The sequence below is a fragment of the Sander lucioperca genome, chromosome 11 (genome assembly GCF_008315115.2).
Source record: "Sander lucioperca isolate FBNREF2018 chromosome 11, SLUC_FBN_1.2, whole genome shotgun sequence".
Classification (NCBI taxonomy): Eukaryota; Metazoa; Chordata; class Actinopteri; order Perciformes; family Percidae; genus Sander; species Sander lucioperca.
Window position 1 is genome coordinate 5,102,808 of NC_050183.1, and position 19,939 is coordinate 5,122,746.

The 19,939-nt window shown below is 37.4% G+C and overlaps 1 protein-coding gene across 1 annotated transcript; it reads left to right on the plus strand.

The window, feature by feature from the left end:
- The first annotated feature begins 6,373 nt into the window (after positions 1–6,373).
- On the plus strand, positions 6,374–16,158 carry LOC116055328 (vitellogenin-2-like). Its single transcript, XM_036007566.1, has 34 exons — positions 6,374–6,449; positions 7,073–7,093; positions 7,226–7,377; positions 7,495–7,746; positions 7,835–7,996; positions 8,089–8,237; positions 8,344–8,500; positions 8,586–8,743; positions 8,826–8,991; positions 9,081–9,206; positions 9,289–9,507; positions 9,597–9,814; positions 9,914–10,011; positions 10,095–10,219; positions 10,539–10,640; positions 10,755–10,874; positions 10,973–11,159; positions 11,759–11,852; positions 11,959–12,144; positions 12,235–12,385; positions 12,470–12,671; positions 12,765–13,261; positions 13,350–13,394; positions 13,474–13,542; positions 13,636–13,842; positions 13,931–14,073; positions 14,252–14,390; positions 14,497–14,626; positions 14,719–14,902; positions 15,009–15,103; positions 15,197–15,291; positions 15,379–15,544; positions 15,691–15,852; positions 15,951–16,158. Exons 1-34 carry the CDS (start codon positions 6,410–6,412, stop codon positions 16,061–16,063), a joined length of 5,130 nt encoding a protein of 1,709 aa, XP_035863459.1. The 5' UTR covers positions 6,374–6,409; the 3' UTR covers positions 16,064–16,158.
- The last annotated feature ends 3,781 nt before the right edge of the window (positions 16,159–19,939 follow it).

A 19,939-nucleotide genomic window follows, 5' to 3' on the forward strand; every position in this document is an offset into this window, starting at 1 on the left:
AACTCAAAGCGCAAGTGGATCGAGCGATACGGAAGACGATCGAATCTCAAATTGATCGGGCTACCGGAGAAGGAAAACGAGGATACAAGAGATGTGGTGGTCGGTATTCTCACAAAAGTGATTCCGATGTCAGTGGAAAAATTACGAGACAAGGTTGATACTGTCCATCGTCTGGGAAAGAAAGATGATCCCGCCTTCAACATGAGACCACGACCGATCATCATACAGTTTGGCATGCGGACGACGAGGGACGAGATCTGGAGGAGGTCGAGGGAGGCCAGAGTCTGCAAGGAGATGCATGTTCAATTCAGACAGGACTGGTCTAAAGAAGATCGTGAAGCCCGAGCTAAGCTGTATCCAACAGTACAGGAGGCCAGACGTAACGGGAAGAAAGCTTACTTGAAGGAAGGGTATGCTATTATAGACGGAAAAAGAGTGGAGGCACCTTTCACAGATTAAGTATAGTGTCATCACATTGATTCAGAAAGTTTGATTAAGGGGACTGTTACTGTTAATGTCAAAGTTGAAATCTATGACAGATTGTTCATTCCTGCCTTAAATCCTATTTTTTTTAAGCGCATTTAAGAGCGTGTACTTTGTTTCATTTGCATGTCTATTGTTTTTAGTTCTTTAAATGTTCGAGGTTTAAAGAATAATACTAAGCGTTATACTAAGGCCATTTTTTTTATTTTGTAAGGAAGTCAAAGCCAACCTTATTTTGTTACAAGAGACTCATTCTAACAAGGATGACGAAAAATTCTGGAAGCAACAATTGGGAGACAATATTTTGTATTCACATGGAACCTCTCATTCTGCAGGAGTGATGATTTTATTTTTTAGATTGATAGGGAAAATTATTGATTATAAAAGTGATGAAGCAGGTCACTGGCTAATGGTTGTGGTGGAAGTATTTGATTTTAAAATGATTTTGATTAATGTATATGGGTACAACAACAGGTCTCTCAATAGAAATATGATGTTAAAGTTAACTCAAGCCATCAGGGAATGGAGTGCAACTTATGGCACGGATAGCATAATAATAGGAGGTGATTTTAACATGGCACCTAATTCCTGGCTTGACAGAAAACCTCCCAAGGGGTTACAACCAGAATATAATGACATGTTACACAACTTTTGTCTATCCAATAACTTGGTAGATTATTGGAGAGTGACACACCCTAACACAATGCAATTCACATGGATCAGCCCAGCAGATGCTAACCTATGCTCAAGGTTAGATTATTGGCTTGTGTCTCCAAATATTACTAATCTTACACTAAAATGTGATATTCATTTATCTCCTCTCACGGACCATTGTCTTATTGGGTTGTCACTATCAATAGTCAAACAAAAACAAAAATCAAACAATATTTGGAAATTTAACAATACCTTGTTGCTGAACGAAGAATTCTGTAGCCAGATTAGAATAATATGTCTTGAAACTAATGACATGGAATTGTCAGATATAAGTAAATGGGAGTGGTTTAAATTTCGAGTAAAGCAACAAGCTATTGAAGCTGGAAAGAGAATAGCCGACAACCGTAAACGTAAACAAAAGGAAATAGTTGAAAAGATAAGTTTATTATGTGGAAAACCTAACATGACTGTAGAAGAGACACAAGAGTTACATACGCTCCAGAACAGATTAGATGGTATATACGTGGAGAAGGCAAAAGGCACCTTTGTTAGATCAAAAGCCAAATGGATTGAACAGGGGGAAAAAAACTCATATAGCCTTGAAAAACGGAGACAGACTAAAAAATGTATAACAAAATTAAACCAAAATGGAAATATCATTCAAGACTCAAAAAAAAATAAAAGAGGAAGTATGTCAATTTTATAGCAACTTGTATAAGAAAAAATTTCAGAGTGACGATTGTGATGCCTTTATGAAAAGTGTAAATGAAAATGTAACAAAACTAACAGATGAAGACAAATTTTTACTAGATAAAGATGTAACCTTAACAGAAATTGAAACAGCTTTAAAACAAATGAAAAACGGTAAATCACCGGGTATTGATGGTTTATCTATAGAATTTTTTAAGACTTTTTGGACAGATATTAAAAATGTATTATTTAATGCGTATCTCGATTGCATAAAAAAGGGTCAGTTATCCCCAACAATGAAAACTGGTCTGATAACCTTGTTGCCCAAACCCAATAAAGACTTATTATTATTAGATAATTGGAGACCTATAACTTTACTTTGCAATGATTATAAATTACTAGCTTTGGTATATGCTAACAGAGTAAAAAATGTCTTGAACAAGTTAATAGACGAATTTCAGTCAGCTTTTATTAAAGGTAGACATATTCATAACAATGTGAGACTAATTATGGACATGTTAGATTACCAGAGCCTTATAAACACAGAAAGCCTAATATTGTTTATTGATTTTTTCAAGGCATTTGATTCCATCGAACATGACTTTTTACTGAAATCGCTCCAACTCTTTGGGTTTGGTAATAACTTTTGTAAGGTAATCAGAATGTTTTATGATCAAATATATAGTTATATTTCACTTCAATCAGACATCACTCCAAGAATTAATGTCTCTTGTGGAATAAGACAAGGATGCCCAATTTCACCAAAATTATTCATTCTCTGTACGCAGCTTTTGGCTTATTTTGTAGTAATTAACAAAGACCGTGAAGGGATAAAAGTTTGTGACACCGAATTGAAAATAAGCCAATTTGCTGACGATACAGTGATATTTCTAAAGGACAAATCATTTCTTCAGAAGGCTTTAAATGTAATTTCTGTTTTCTCCAGGGCATCAGGCCTTTGCCTTAATCTTAAAAAATGTGAAATACTACCTTTGTATAATTGCACTGAGACAAACTTGGAGATGATTCCAGTTAAGACTGAGGTAAAATACTTGGGTATTCATCTTTCTAAAAACTTGGTAATAAGAGAATCCAAAAATGTCACAGAGAAACTTGAAGAAATTAAAAAAAAACCCTAAATCATTGGTTAACAAGAGACTTAACTATTTTAGGACGTAACCTATTGTCAAAATCAGAAGGGATTTCTAAATTAATTTACCCAAGCTATTCTCTATATATTAGTTCACAAAACATAAGAAAAGCAAATACAATAATTTACCAATTCATCTAGCGTAATAAAACATACTACATTAAAAAATCACAACTTGTAAAGGACTGTAATAAAGGGGGGTTAAAAACAATTGATTTTGAATCTATGGTTGGAGTTTTTAGAGTTAACTGGGTAAAAGCTTTTTTAGATAAACCTGATTCTCTATGGTATCATATTCCCAAAAACATTTTTGATAAAGTGGGAGGCTTAGAGTTTACGCTTTTAAAGTGCGATTTCGAGGTATCCAAATTGCCAGTTAAACTGTCTGATTATCATAAACAAGTTCTTCATTACTGGAAGATGGTATTTACTCATAATTTTACACCACATGGCTCCACCTTGTGGAACAACAGAGTGATAACAATAAGTAGAAAAACACTTTTTTTCATCATATTAGATAAACAAGGTAATTTTCTTAGGTTTACGGATTTTAAAACAAAATTTAATATACAAAGTTCGATAAGGGATTATAATAAGATATGTAAAGCAATACCAATAGCCCTATTAAATATGATACAAAACTATTTACATTATTCCAAAAGTCAAATAAATTTGCCTAAACTGCAACTAAACCAAATTCCCCTGAATAGCAAAAAATGTAACAATAATTGTATTAGCAAAATATTTAAAGGTAAACTATTTCATGATTTTAACCAAAATATAAAAATAAGGCATTTTGATGACAAAATAACAAATAAATACATCAAATTCATGAAATGGCCTATACCTCCTAAAATTAAAGAAATGCAATTCAAAATTATAAATGGATATTATCCAGCAGCAGCAATGCTTAAAAAGAGATTTGGTTTTGAAGTGGAGTCATGTGTGTTCTGTTCCCAGGAAAATGAAACTATTGAACATTTGTTTTTCTCTTGTTCAGTGATAAAAAGATTCTGGCAAGATGTCATGAATTGGCTGGAAACAAAAATGGGGAAAATGACACAATTAAAGTTAGAGCAAATTCTTTTTGGTAATGAAAACCTTCCGAAAGAATTTTTTAGAATTTACAATATCATAACAATTATGGGTAAATACCATATCCATAAATGTAAATGGCAAAGAAAAAATCCATCCCTAATGGTGTTTAAAATTTAACTGAGGGAATACCTTGCTTCTTTGAAACTTCTGAAAGACTCCAGTGTTAACATTTATTTTCTATGTGAAGATGTCTCAAAATATTTGTCATTATAATTTATAAAGCTTCCATGCAACTTTATTTTAAGAATATATGTAAACTGAAGACAATATATGTATGTAAACAACTTTGACATGCCTTATGGACTGTAATGCCTTTGCTTAATTTCTTTTATTTTATTTTTATTTTTATTTACCTTTTTATTGTAATTTGTTCTATTAACTGTTAATATTTCGGGAGGCAGAGTAGGCACTTCATTCTTCATTCACTCCAACAAATGAAAACATGGATTCTAAGTAGGGCCAGGGGTGGTCTTCTTCATCACCCTCACCGCCACGATCACTCGAAGTTGAAGGTATTGAAGGTGGTGTTTCTGGTTCTTCCATCTCGAAACAAACTAACAAAGCTCAAGTGTTCTCAATGCAGACAGGCAGCAAAGCAAAAGGCAGAACGGGAGCACGCACGGTCTTCTTATAAGACAGCTTGATTGCTTGATTCGCTCAATGATGAGACAGCTTCATCAAACTTGGTGACAGAGCCATCTACCGCTCTGGCAGTGATAATGTGGGTTTGGAATGATTCGTAACATTTTTATAATTGTAACGAGTAACGATGCAGCACATAAAAAATGTATCGGAGTAAAAGTATTAAACTCATCGAAAATATGTACTGAAGTAAAAGTGGAAGTAGGAGAAAAAAATAATACTCCCGTAGAGTACAGATACAGCCTTTTAGTACTTAAGTACAGTAGTGAAGTAGTTCTACTTTGTTACTATACATCTCTGTATTCAGTGTAGCACTATAGTTTAGATGCCTTGTTCAACGACGCATCAACAGAAAGAAGCACAGAGTTTTTCCTTCACGTTAAGCTCCCAGCTCTGAGGACACATTACTGAAAGTCACTTAAGCTATCTGATTACACATAGGCCTACATGGCACTTTGCTTTCTACAAAACCATACCCCTACATATTGAATATCATTCCTCTTCGCACTAATTTAAGCAAAGCTTCAGAATACTGTTTTTGTTCACCAATCCAGACCATGTGGTAGCCTTCATGGATCAGTAATGTCACCAATGTGGCCACTATGCTTTAAGACACATTTTTTGAATATCTTGTTCTGACATAAAGGGGTAAGCCGTAATATTACTCTAGAAAACTACATTACGTTACAGTACATTTGTCAAGTTAGTGGTTTGGTAAAACCAGAGAGGAAAATGTTTTAAAAAGCAGCAACATTCAGTTTATTCATTCTAACCATTGCACAATGTCAGCAATTTCATCTTCTCATTCTAGTTTTACTCATTTACTGGGCAGTTGGTGGTATCATTTTAAAATGTGTGCATCACATTGTGAGTCTGGTTTATATTAATGTGTGGTGTCTTGCTGGCAGGGCATACTTCTTTGCATGATATAGTGATAAAAAGTACTTGAAAATGAATAGTAAGAAAGGCATCATCATATTGACTTGATTTTGATGCAATTTTATTTTCAATGTGATGATACTGAAACACTGAGGATGAAAGTTAAGTTAAAAAATGGTGGAGAGTTGTTTGGAGAGTCAACAGTTGAACTGATAAAACTGCAGGTGACGACACAATGACATATTTTTAAAAGACTGGAACATTCACATGTTTAAGCAACTGAAACAATTGTATTATAGCATTTTTACAATGTTTTATTTCACTATAATGTTTTTATCAGTAATGTATGTGAGTTTAAGTCATTGGATGCTTCAAAACTATAACAATTTAATTTTGGCCATTTATTGAATAATAAGACACATTAGATATACAATATCTGTGTAGTGAAATGTATTTAGGTTAAATATGTATAGATTAATATATGAATGTGTAATACTGTGAAATACTAAATAGAATTGCATTTCATCTGTTTACTGTAAATATATGGGGTGTCACATGAGAGAAAACCTATTTGGATTTTGGACATTGGGTTGTTTGTGCAAGGGAAGCCAAGAATCAGGTTAAGATAACTTATGACTGTGACATTTTTGCTTCATGTTTTACTTCATTTGTCTAATCTGCAGGGTCAGGGCATGTTAACATTAATGACAATGAAAGCCGATATTTAGTTAATGATACATTTTAATAGGCACACACCCAGCAAAAAGTGGTTATAAGGAAGCCCCTGGTTGCAGTCGTCCACTATCACCAGTCATGAGGGTGCTTGTGCTAGCCTTCACTGTGGCCCTTGCTGGTAAGTAAATCTTTATTCATTATTTTTTATTTTAAACTAAATCAACTTAGGTTTAACTTAAAAATAAATGTTTCTTTTTGTAGAATGAGATCATATTCATGTAGATAAGTACAAGGTATCAATTCTCCACTGATATTGTGTTATATTAGGAAAAAAATAACTGAAATTATTAAGACAAGTACTGCACTTGCTGACAGTGTAATGTTGATATATAACCAATGCTAGAGCAGAAAAATAAGAAAAAAATAAAGAAACATTTTACCAACTTACTTGTCAGTTAATAAATACAATTTGGAAAAAAGAGGAAAAGCAATAGATTTAGATAATTCAGTTTGATACATTTTCTATATGGCTTCCAACAGTTTATTATCTATAATCACCAGCAATAATTTAGTTTCATATACTCTTTCAATATCAATTCCATTTAAATTCAGTTTTATTCCACAATCAGCCCTGACACTACCAAACACTACAGATTTTGTTTTATTTTCATTTAGTGATAACATATTAATATCAAACCACTTTTTAAACATTATCAATTCTCTTTCTACTGTTTTTGATAATTACTGTATTTCATTTTGTCCCCTGAGGACATAAAATAACCTTTTTTTCCTATTTTGTAGCGGGTTACCAGGTCAACTTTGGTAAGTTGTTATTCTATTACGTTAAAAATGTAATTTTGGTGTATAAATATAGAACATTTCTAAATCTCAGTTTTAAGATGTAATTGAAATTCAACTTAATTCCCTAGTTTGTTTTCTTATCTATTATTGCAGCTCCAGAGTTTGCCACTGGAAAGACCTACGTCTACAAATATGAGGCCTTTGTTATGGGCGGCCTTCCTGAGGATGGTCTGGCACGCGCCGGAGTGAAAGTCATCAGCAAAGTTTTAATCAGTGCCGCAGCAGCCGACACCTTTGTGCTGAAGGTAAACAACATGAATAACTAGGGTTAGAGTTAGTCAGTGAACTAGAATAAAGATTTTCTATGTGGCTTATAAACAATCAAGTGTTCAACTCACTTAAACTGTCACTCCTCCTTACAGCTTGTAGACCCGGAAATCTTTGAGTACAGTGGCATCTGGCCCAAAGATGCTTTCATCCCAGCCACCAATCTCACCTCAGCTCTGGCTGCTCAGCTTTCGACACCCATCAAGTTTGAGTATGCAAACGGTGTTGTCGGCAAAGTGTTTGCACCAGCTGGCGTCTCTGAAACTGTCCTGAATGTCTGCAGAGGAATCCTCAACATGTTCCAGCTGAATATCAAGAAGACTCAGAACGTCTATGAGCTGCAAGAGGTATAAATAACTCATTTTCATAGAGTTCCACCCACAAAATGCCACATTGCTTGAACTGAAAAACTTTGTTTGGATTTTTGTGAACTAGCTTGGAGTACAGGGTGTGTGTAAAACCCACTACATCATCAGTGAGGACGCAAAGGCTGACCGCATCCTGTTGACCAAGACTAAGGACCTGAACCACTGCCAGGAGAGAATCATTAAGGACATCGGCTTGGCTTACACAGAGAGATGTGCTGAGTGTGAGGCTGTAAGTGCAATTCCCTCTCACTTCATATTCTTTAATACAGTACACTGCTGGACACCTCTGGTTTGACAATATTGTGGGTCTTGTCAATGCAGGGAGGAAAGACCCTGAACGGAGCCGATGCTTTTAGCTACATCATGAAGCCAGCAGCCACAGGTGCTTTGATCTTGGAGGCAACTGCTACAGAGCTCATCCAGTTCTCACCTTTCAACATCATGAATGGCGCTGCCCAGATGGAGGCTAAGTATGTGGTTTAAATGAAAAAGAAGAGTGCAATAACAGTGACGTCAGTGCTATACTCTGCACAAAATGTCACTGCACATTGATGTAGTGCTGATGTATAATCACAGGCAAATCCTGACCTTCATTGAGATCGTGACGGCCGCAGTGGGGCACATCAGAGCTGATGTTCCATATGTTCCCCGTGGATCCCTGCAGTACGAGTTTGACAGCGAGCTTCTCCAGACACCCATCCAGCTTCTGAGGATCACCAATGCCGAGGCACAGGTACTTCAGGAAAGATTCCCTTTGTTTTTAGAATTCATCCTGTGGCAGCAAATTTTAAGATGGGACATGTTTTGTTTACTGACAGATTGTTGAGATTCTAAACCACCTGGTGACTTTCAATGTGGCCATGGTCCACGAAGATGCTCCTCTGAAATTCATTGAGCTCATCCAGCTGCTGCGTGTGGCCAGATTTGAGAGTATTGAGGCCCTCTGGACTCGGTTCAAAGCTAAAGCCGATTACAGGTAACTGCGACTCTATTCAGAGAAGAGCCATGAAAAAAACATGCCATGGATAATATAATAATATAACATTTCTCCTTCCCAGGCACTGGATCCTAAATGCTGTCCCTGCCATTGGTACTCATGCTGCTTTGACGTTCTTCAAGGAGAAGTTCCTCGCTGGGGAGGTGACTATTGCCGAAGCTGCTCAAGCACTTCTGGCATCTGTCCACATGGTGACAGCCGACCTGGAGGTTATCAAGCTTGCCGAGGCAAGTCAATGTTAAAAGTTTTCTTGAGTATCTGTAATGATGTGAGAACTGGGACACATAATCAGTTCTTTATTTTCACCACTCCTCAGGACCTGGCCATGAACCCCAAGATACAAGAAAACCCAGTTCTGCGTGAGATTGTCATGCTGGGCTACGGCACCCTGGTTGCTAAATACTGTGCAGAGAACCCAACTTGCCCAGCTGAGCTAGTGAGGGTATGTATCTTTTTTTTTTTTTTTTACATATTTTATATTACATCAGTGACACAAATGTTTTTTTTTTCTGTTGCTCCCACAGCCCATCCATGAACTTGCTATCCAGGCTGTTGCCAGAGGTGAAATTGAGGAGGTCATTGTCACTCTCAAAGTCCTGGGTAATGCTGGACATCCTGCCAGCCTGAAGCCAATCATGAAGCTCCTGCCAGGCTTTGGAAGTGCTGCTGCTGGCCTGCCACACAGAGTTCACATTGATGCTGTTTTGGCCCTGAGGAACATTGCTAAGAAGGAGCCCAAGATGGTGAGACTACATTTTGCGATTCCTTCCATTACTAAGAATGATTACACTTAAGACATGTTTTATTTATAACATTCATCTTTGTGAATTAGATCCAGGAAATGGCTGTTCAGCTGTTCATGGACGAGGCTCTCCACCCAGAGCTACGAATGGTTGCTGCTATCGTACTGTTTGAGACCAAGCTGCCAATGGGTCTAGTGGCTACTCTCGCCAATGTCCTCTTGAAAGAAAAAAATCTGCAGGTCGCTAGCTTTGTCTACTCTTACATGAAAGCCATGACCAAGAACACCGCTCCTGATTTTGCCTCTGTGTAAGAACTTATACATAATATTTCATTTAGCAGGTTTTGGTTTTCTATTTAAACATGTCAGCACCAATAATCTCATGGATTTTATTGTTCTACTTTCAGTGCTGCTGCCTGTAATGTTGCTGTGAAGATCCTTAGCCCCAAATTCGACAGAATGAGCTATCGCTTCAGCAGAGCTTTCTATTTAGATACCTACCACAGTAAGAGCACTACAGGATAATAATTTGTCAGAGTTTTTAGATTAAAACATGGGTTTTGATGGTTCTCATATTTTGCCCTACAGACCCCTGGATGATGGGTGCTGCTGCTAGCGCCTTCTATGTTAACGATGCTGCAACTGTTTTTCCAAGAGCCATTGTGGCCAAAGCTCGCACCTACTTTGCAGGAGCTTATGCTGATGTCCTTGAGGTATGACAATCATGTCTTACATAGCTAATTAACAGAACCAAAGGCTCTCATATATCTGGCATGTAACACTCCCATCTTATACACCCTTGCACAATGCAAATGTGTCAAATCATAACAGCAAAAGGAAACTTAGCTAGCCTTTGGAATTACTGTCTACATCTCAGGCTGTTTACCAATGCCATGAATCCTAACTTTAACGTAACAGATTCAAATTTTCTGTCAACAAGCTTCATTATTTTGGCTATATGCACCTTGCACATTATATTTTTAGTAATCATTTTGAAAATACTAACCCATCAAATAATTTTCCTTTGTTCAGCTTGGAGTAAGAACTGAGGGAATGCAGGAGGCCCTTCTGAAAATACAAAAGTCTCCCGAGAATGTTGACAGGATGACGAAGATTAAACAAGTTATAAAGGCTGTAAGTTCAAGAGATGATGATAATATATTTATATATCTATATATAGATATATAAAAATGAATTATGTAATCAAAACACATATACAGTTTATTAACTGTTTTCTTTTTTGCACAGCTTTCTGAGTGGAGGGCTCATCCTTCCAGCCAGCCCCTGGCCTCTGTGTATGTGAAATTCTTTGGACAGGAAATTGCATTTGCCAACATTGACAAAGCCATTATTGATCAGATTATTGAGGTATGGCATATTCTACTGTAACTAGTCTTCTACCTGCTAAGTAATCAATAGTTATGAAGTGAATATTTGATGTCCTATAATCAATTTTGTGTTTACAGCTTGCCACTGGACCAGCAATCCAATCTTATGGCAGGAATGCTTTGAATGCTGTGATGTCTGGGTTCGCATTTCATTTGACAAAACCAATGCTGGTTGCTGAGGTTCGTCGCATCTTTCCCACCACCGTTGGTCTGCCCATGGAGCTCAGTTTCTATACTGCTGCTGTGGCTGCTGCCTCTGTTGAACGTAAGTTGCACTTGTGGAGCTTAAAGATATAATATGTACTGATCTGTAAACATAGTGTTTAAAATTGGCCCCTCCCCCCAACTGAGAGTCAGTGTGTGTGAGAGAGAGAGAGAGAGAGAGAGAGAGAGAGAGAGAGAGAGAGAGAGAGAATGAAGAGAGGAAGCGCCGAACAATTGTTTCATGGTGGTTATTTTATAAAGCACAAATAAACAAACCCACACTTCTGAAGGAAGGTGTCCCATTACCGGATTATGAGATGATGTAGAGCTTCATCCTGTCTGTTTGTGTCGTAAAACCGGTTCGGCGGTATGAGACGCCGAGGGGTAAAGCAGCGGTTAAGAATAAAAACGGGTTGCACAACCTGAACGCTCTTATTGGCCACGTGGGGCCCAAAGGCTCCTTGCTGACGCAGAGGGCAGGTTCTCTGTAGATACAGAATCCACCACAAACTTCTTGTGGGTCATAAGTGATGATTGAGAGATTACTTTTTTATTAATCTATACTATTGTTTTTTTAGGAAAATTTTACATATTATACCTTTAACTGTTGCTGGTTTGAGACATTTTTTATACAGATAGTGAAAATGTTATTTTTCACAGTCCAAGCCACTGTGACACCACCTCTGCCTGAAAACTTCAATGCTGCCCAGCTTCTGAAGTCTGACATCAACATCAGGGCTGCCATTACTCCAAGGTAATCTAGGTGCAGCTTACTTGATAACTTATTAAGATTCTTCTCATCAGTTTAAAACAAATGTTCTTAGGAAAATCCTACTAAAAATTGTTTCTTTCCCTTGCAGTGTGTCCATGCATACCTATGCAGTTATGGGAGTGAATACTGCTTTCGTCCAGGCTGCTCTGATGTCAAGAGCCAGAGTTCACACAATTGTTCCTGCAAAGATGGAAGCAAGAATTGACATGATTAAGGGGAACTTCAAGCTTCAGCTCCTGCCTGTTCAGGGCATCGATAAGATTGCAACTGTATTGTATGTACTATTCCTTGTCACCAAGTGACATTTATCACCCAGTCACCCCAAATTCTGTTTTCTTAAAACTATTTTTCCTTCCTCCAACAGTGTTGATACTTTTGCTGTTGCAAGAAATGTGGAAGACCTTGCAGCTGCCAAAATCACACCAGTGGTTCCAGAAGAATTTACAGCACAGACATCAAGGGAAACCTTTTCTTCAAAGATTTCATCCTTTGCATCCTCTCTGGCTGGTGATATGGTGAGTTTGATTCAATGACATTTTCCGACACAAACATTAACCCCGCTCCAAATTAATGTGGTGACCTCTGTTGTGCTTTTACAGTCAGTGTCATCTGAAATCCTTCCTGTTGACCTGCCAAGTAGAATTGTCCGCAAGGCCTTTGAAAAGAAAATGTGTGCTGTAATCGAAACCTTTGGAATCAAGGCGTGCACTGAGATTGAATCTCGCAACGCAGCCTTCATCAAAAACTGCCCATTCTACACCATAATTGGAAAACATGCGGTCATTGTTGAGGTTGCTCCAGGCAAGTAAAATGGATGACATCAAATTACTAATATAAGTAATTTTGTAAGAAGTTGCTAAAAAGTAAGATATCTACTTATCTATTTGGTTGCAGCTGCCGGACCAGTCGTCGAGAAGATTGAAATTGAGGTTCAGGTTGGAGATAGGGCAGCAGAAAAGATCCTCAAAGTGATTAACCTGAGCGAGGAAGAGGAAATTCTTGAGGACAAAAACGTCCTGATGAAACTCAAGAAAATCCTGGTTCCTGGTCTGAAGAACAGCACAGCAGTGTCATCCAGCTCCAGCAGCTCTCGTTCTATCAGCTCTCGTTCTATCAGCTCTTGCTCCAGCAGCTCCTGCTCAAGCAGCTCCTCCTCCGTATCATCCAAGTCCTCCTCCAGCTCCTCCTCCAGCTCCTCCTCTCGCTCCAAGAGCAAGGCAGTCGGCAAGGCATCAAAGAGACTGAGCAGCTCCTCCAGCTCACGCTCCAGCAGTGCTTCAAGCAGCCAGTCTTCTCTCGTGTCCAGCAGCCGCTCCTCCAGCTCCAGCTCCTCCAGGTCCTCCAGGTCCTCCAGGTCCTCCAGGTCCTCCAGGTCCAGATCATTGTCCAAGGTGAGACAGCTTTACCTCAGATCATGTAAAAAAACCAGTAGAATCAAAAACATGTGAAAGAACTAATCTACAAATGTTTCTATTGCAGCAACAACTGTACGAAATGAAGTTTATCAAGAACCACATCCACCAGGTAATTATCAGATTGATGAGACAGCCACATTGTGTACATCATGTTGGAACAGGCTAATGTATGGTTTCTTTGTTTGCAGCATGGCTTCTCCACAGGCCGTGCCAACAACAAGAGCAGTGCCTACAGCTTCGAGGCCATCTACAATAAGGTAAGTCATTAGACCAAGTCATTTACAGTCTCTTGTATTCGGTGGGAAAAATCTAAACTTTCATTAATATCAATCTCTGGTTTTCACTTTAAGGCCAAGTACCTCTCTAATGCTGTCGCTCCTGTTGTAACTATTCTCATCCGCGCCGTGAGAGCTGACCACAAGGTTCAGGGATATCAGATTGCAGCTTACTTTGACAGAGCTACTGCCAGACTTCAGGTCATTATTGCCAACCTGGCTGAGAATGACCAATGGAGAATCTGTGCCGATGGTGTGATGCTGAGCTACCACAAGCTGATGGTAAAAACTTTGATTTGGTGATTTAGCAACAGTTGTTAGACATCTGTGTGATGCTTGAGATGTTAACTCTAATTTAAATTTATCTTAGGCCAAGATTGCCTGGGGCATTGAGTGCAAACAATACCAGACTGAGATCACGGCTGAGACTGGTCTGGTGGGTAAAGACCCTGCAGTCAGCGTTAAGGTTGCCTGGGACAAACTTCCAAAGAGCATGATGTGCTATGCAACACGGTAATGTCACAAACTAAGCATATTTCAAAAATGGTATTCTGTATAAGTATTAGGCATCCTGGATGAAGACGTGTTTGGGAATTCATTACTTTCTTTTGGTTCATTTTCCAACACACCTATCTACCATATATTGATTTAAAAAAAATCTTAAATAACCTTTACTTTTATGTTTACCTAGGCTCTCTCAATACATTTCCCGCGTCGCTAAGGAATATGGAGTAAGCCTGGCAAAGGCAAAAAATGTTCGTAATCAGATCAGACTGTCTGTGGCTGCTGCTTCTGAGACAAGCCTGAATGTTGTGCTGAAGACACCAAAGGTGCAGTTTTATTGCCCATTATTTGCATACAGGAAATGTCTGCATCATATTTTGTCATCCATTTTCTAACCACTTCACAACCGTTTCTTATATTTTTATATTACAGAGGACATTATACATATTTGGTGTGCACTTCCCTATTGCTCTGCCAATCGGTCACACTGCTGCTGAGCTAGAATCCTACCAAAGCAACTGGGCTGACAAGCTCTCCTACATGCTCACCAAGGCTCATGCAGGTGAAAACATTTAAAGAAACATGTTTTACTGAATTGTCAGGCTGATCATTAAATAGCTAACTTACTAATTCATCTTTTGCTTTCCACTGCAGCTGAGTGTTCCATGGTCAAAGATACAGTGGTCACATTCAACAACAGGAAATACAAGAACGAGATGCCCCACTCTTGCTCCCAGGTGTTGGCTCAGGATTGTACCCCGGAACTTAAATTCATTGTTCTACTGAAGAGGGATCAAACAGAGGAACAGAACCAGATCAATGTGAAGATCGGAAACATGTATGAACAGCAAGTATTTATATCTTTATTGGAAGACTTGTCGACCAAAAAGACAACCAATCCAGAAAAAAACTGTAATACATATATTTCAATTGTTTTCCAACAGTGATGTGGACCTGCATCCGAAGGGCAGTGTTATCATAGTGAAGGTTAACGGAGTAGAAATCCCTATCAGCAACCTGCCATATCAGCATCCCACAGGTTTTTTTTTAATAATTTAAATTTAACATGCTACAATTATTCAATGTATTGAAAGTTATAAAATAACATATTTATATATAATTTGCATTTTAGGCAAAATTCAGATCATACAGAGAGGTGAGGGCATTGCGCTCCATGCTCCCAGCCATGGTCTCCAGGAGGTCTACCTTGATCTGAACGAGCTGAAGGTGAGACAAAAAAATCGGACTACTTAAATTTAGATTTATTAATCTCCATACTGGTAATGGAGCAAACGCTTAACTGTTTTTTCCCAGGTCAAAGTTGTGGACTGGATGAGAGGACAGACCTGTGGACTCTGTGGAAAGGCTGACGGAGAAATCAGACAGGAGTACCGCACACCCAACGAACGCCTGACCAAGAACGCAGTCAGCTACGCTCATTCCTGGGTTCTGTCTGGAAAGAGCTGCCGGGATGCCTCTGGTAATACTTACAGTACCTGCTTCACCCTTCCTATTAAAATAACATTTATACTCTGAATGGTAAAATGAAGCATATAAAGAACCTAATAAAGACTGCTATATGATGTATATTTTTGGTGCTTACCTTCATTTTTCACCCTTTTCCAGAGTGTTACATGAAGCTTGAATCTGTGAAGCTGGAGAAGCAGGTGGTCCTCCATGGCCAAGAGTCCAAATGCTACTCTGTTGAGCCTGTGCTGCGCTGCCTGGCCGGCTGCATGCCTGTGAGGACAACGACCGCCACTGTTGGCTACCACTGCCTGCCCGCTGGTGAGTCTGCAAGAAATCACGGCTGGTTAATAAAACTGAATAATACTAGCTCTTATGTTGTACGGCACCTAACTGCTTTACTTTCTCCATTTTTGTAGATTCTAACCTGAATGTCTCTGAGGGTCTGAGCAGCATCTATGAGAAGAGCACTGACCTGATCGAAACAGCAGAAGCCCACCTGGCCTGTCGCTGCGCTGCTCAGTGCGCTTAATCTCATGGTCTTCAGTCATATCATTTACTCTTTGTTTCATACAAGTATTCTGAAGTAATGTGTTTGAACTGTAAATTTCAATAAATTGCAGACCGGATGAAGCATGTCTTCTTAAAAAAGAATATTTTTGTAATTTTTTTGCAAAATGTATACTGACTGGTTTGTTCATCTATTATATTCATTACCACACACCAAACAATAGAAAAAGAAAGCTCATCAATGCTAAATCAAATTAGTCACCTTGTAGCAACCCAAAATCTATCCAACACACTGTTCCTCTTTTCCAACAATCTCTTCAATGCTAAACATTATTTCTTACAATCTTTGTTGGCAAGAAGTCACAAAACTCTACAATGTGAAATCTGAATGTAGCTCCAGGAGAATCTAAGAGTCCAAAAAGGGCCAGTCCCTTTCTTTGGCAAGTCTTGATTCTCTAGGGTCTACTTCTGGAACAGTGCTGTTCATGTTATTACTGTCTGAAATATCCAAGCTCATTAAAGAAATAATATCATATGACATATTTTTTAATCAAAATTAACATTTTTGAGTATTGTTACAATAATTGTTATATATAAATTAGCAAACATTGTAAAATATGATAGTGGTTGTTGTTTAAATCTATTTAGTTCCATTGAAGTATATTAATTTATTCAAAACAGAACCCTGAAGTCAGACTGTTAGCTAAGTAGTAATAGCCTCATGCTACCATGTGTGTTCTGTATATTCAGAAACACCCTGGATGTCCAAAGGAATTAAAAATGCCTTTAAAAAAAAGAATACCCTTTATAGAAAGTTATAGAATAATAATAAAATATAGAAAGAAAGAATCTGAGTTAAAATATAAGAAATATAAAAACAATTTAACTAACATAATGAGGGTATGTAAGAAGGATTATTATAATAAATTACTAGATAATAACAAAGATAATGAGCAAGGAACATGGAATACAATAAACATCATTATTACAAAAGGACTTAATAAATTTAATTATCTGGAAAACTTCAACGATAATGACAAGACATGGACATATATGAATGAAGTGGTTGACAGATTCAACAATTACTTTGGTAATGTGGGCCCTAAACTGGCCAAAGACATAAATCACACAGGGATGAATTACTCTGTGATGGACCATGTGGAAAATAACCCATATTCATTCTTTTTGGGAACTGTAGAAAGCAAAGAAATTATCAAGATTGTAAATAAAAGTAATAATAAAACTTCCAAAGATTGTGATGACATTGATATGTCTCTAGTAAAAAAGTAATAGATGGGCTAGTTGACCCATATATATATATATATATATGTATATATATATATATATATATATATATATATATATATATATATATATATATAAAATCTATCATTTAAAACAGGAGTATTTCCTGATAAGATGAAAGTAGCTTAAGTCATCTAACTGTATAAATCTGGTGACTCACATATTTTCAATAACTATAGACCAATATCCCTGCTTTCTCAGTTCTCAAAAATACCCGAAAAACTATTTGTCAAAAGGTTAGATAATTTCATTAACAAAAACAATTTACTAATAGACAGTCAGTATGGATTCAGATCCGGTAGATCAACGTCTATGGCACTTATTGAGTTAGTTGAAAGATTAACAAATTGTATTGAAAATAAAAACTATGCAGTGGGGATTTTCATTGATCTGAAAAAAGCTTTTGATACTGGTGATCACAAAATCCTGTTAAAAAAAATGGAAAGGTACGGCATATGAGGTGTGGCCTTTAACTGGGTAAAAAACTATATTGAAAACAGGAGTCAGTTTGTTCAAATGGGTCATCATCGGTCAGTGACCCGTAGCATTTCCTGTGGCGTTCCACAGTGGTCCGTGACATGAGCAAAAATCTTGCTCAAAATCTGAAATATTACAGTCCAGGGGGTTATTAATAAATTAATGTATCATTAAGGTGAATAATTGTCATATGCACATTTAAGGAGGTTACTTCCCCAACAAAAGACGCAAAAGAGAAGGGAGGAGTAAATGATGCCTAGGCTACATGTGTGCTGACTCAGATATAATTAGAAAAGTCGATCCAAAGGAGAATAAATACATGAAAGCAATACAGAATGCCTGAGAGCCTTACTGAAATATATTCCTTTATATATATTCCTTTATGTTTGGATTGTAATCTATGTTTCTCTTCACATAAAGATATAGCATACATTGATTCAGAGAAAGGTAGAAATAGGTGCATAAAAATTCACCAGAATGCAGGAAATTAAGTGTTTATGCTCAAAATTTTCAATAAATCATTTTTGTTCTTTTGGTGTTATTGGAATAAATAACACTTCAAAAAATCTTTTTTAGAAAAAATCTCAGCATAAATCGCATTAAACTGAAAAAGGCTCTTGCTGCAATTTTGTTAATTTCACAGGAAAAAACACTTATTAGATGAGGAGCCTACGATCAAAATAATGAAGTTACTGTCTGTGTCTATGTCTGACCTGGGCTGGCACATGTTCACGTTAAAAAGCGTGTGTGTGTGCACGAGCACTACAGTCACGCGCAAAGTGTCCCGGTTTTAGTTCAGGGAAATCTGGCCACCCTAGTTTAGTTTAAAATGAAGTGTAAAAATGACAGTATTTTACATTTTTACACTTTGGTTTTTGTAGGGAATAAAGAAACATGTTAATCAGTGAACTTTGGAGGTATTGGTAGGTTGTCTTTGCCTTTTGGACAGTCAGGCTAGCTATTTCCACGTTTCTAGTCTTTGTGCTAAGCTACATAGCTAAACATCTGCTGGGTGTCATATTTACCGTACAGACGTGAGCGTGGTTATTTATCCTCATCTAACTTTTGGCAAGAAAGTTAATAAGTGTACCAAACTACCAACAACTCTTAAGTATGAAGCTAGAGCTGGGGGTTGATTAGCCTAGTTTAGCATAAACACTGGAAGCAGGGGGAAGTAGCTAGCCTGGCTCTATCAGCACCTCTAAAGCTCATTCAATTGTATCTCGCTTGCTTACATCAGACACAAATGGAAACGTAAAAACATCAATTTGTGGTTTCATGGGAAGTTTGGTGTACAAATTTCTTGATGAATGACAATCACTCCATCTGCCCCGCTTTCTCACATCACCTTCAAATAAACGGTGGTCTTTATAATCGCAGTTGCAGTCAAATAATTATTCATACAGTATACCTGAGTATGTCCAAAAATGAAAGTTGCATGTCCTGGCATATATAATATAAATTATATAATTTCTAATTGTTTAAAAAACAAATGGTGGCGCTAAAAGTAATTTGCATAAACTCATTACATTACATGCACTGCTTGTTCTTTGGGCATAATGAAACAGCATTGCGCAGTGTACTTTGTATATGAGTAGGCCTATTTGAAGGCAACAAAATACATACATAGTGCACAGAGGGTACAAGGAGCAGTGAGTCAGTGGCAGCACAAAGCTCATATGAGTTATTACCGAATTTATTTGACTGACGATTTTCATCTCAATAGAGAACGACTTTTGGCTAACAACATGCTTTTAACATTAGATCAGAATCAGTCAGAATCAGGCACAGTTCTGTAACTGCTGTTAGAACCAAATTAGTTGTGGAATGAACTCTTGAATGCTTGCTTTGAATATGCTTTTTGATTGGCTCGTAGAAGGACCTATTTTGAACTATGAACTATGTTACATATATAACTTCACTAACTATATACTATAAAAATGAAATTATGAAGTGCAGTGATTTTTATTTTTTTTTAAAGAAAAAATGGACACTTGACAATCTTAAAGGCTATCACCAAGGACATTTGAGTGTATGGCTCCTTACAAATGTATGCATGTATGAATTGCCTTATAATGGTCAATTAGGGGCTGAAGTCTTGAAGCCATTTTGCCCA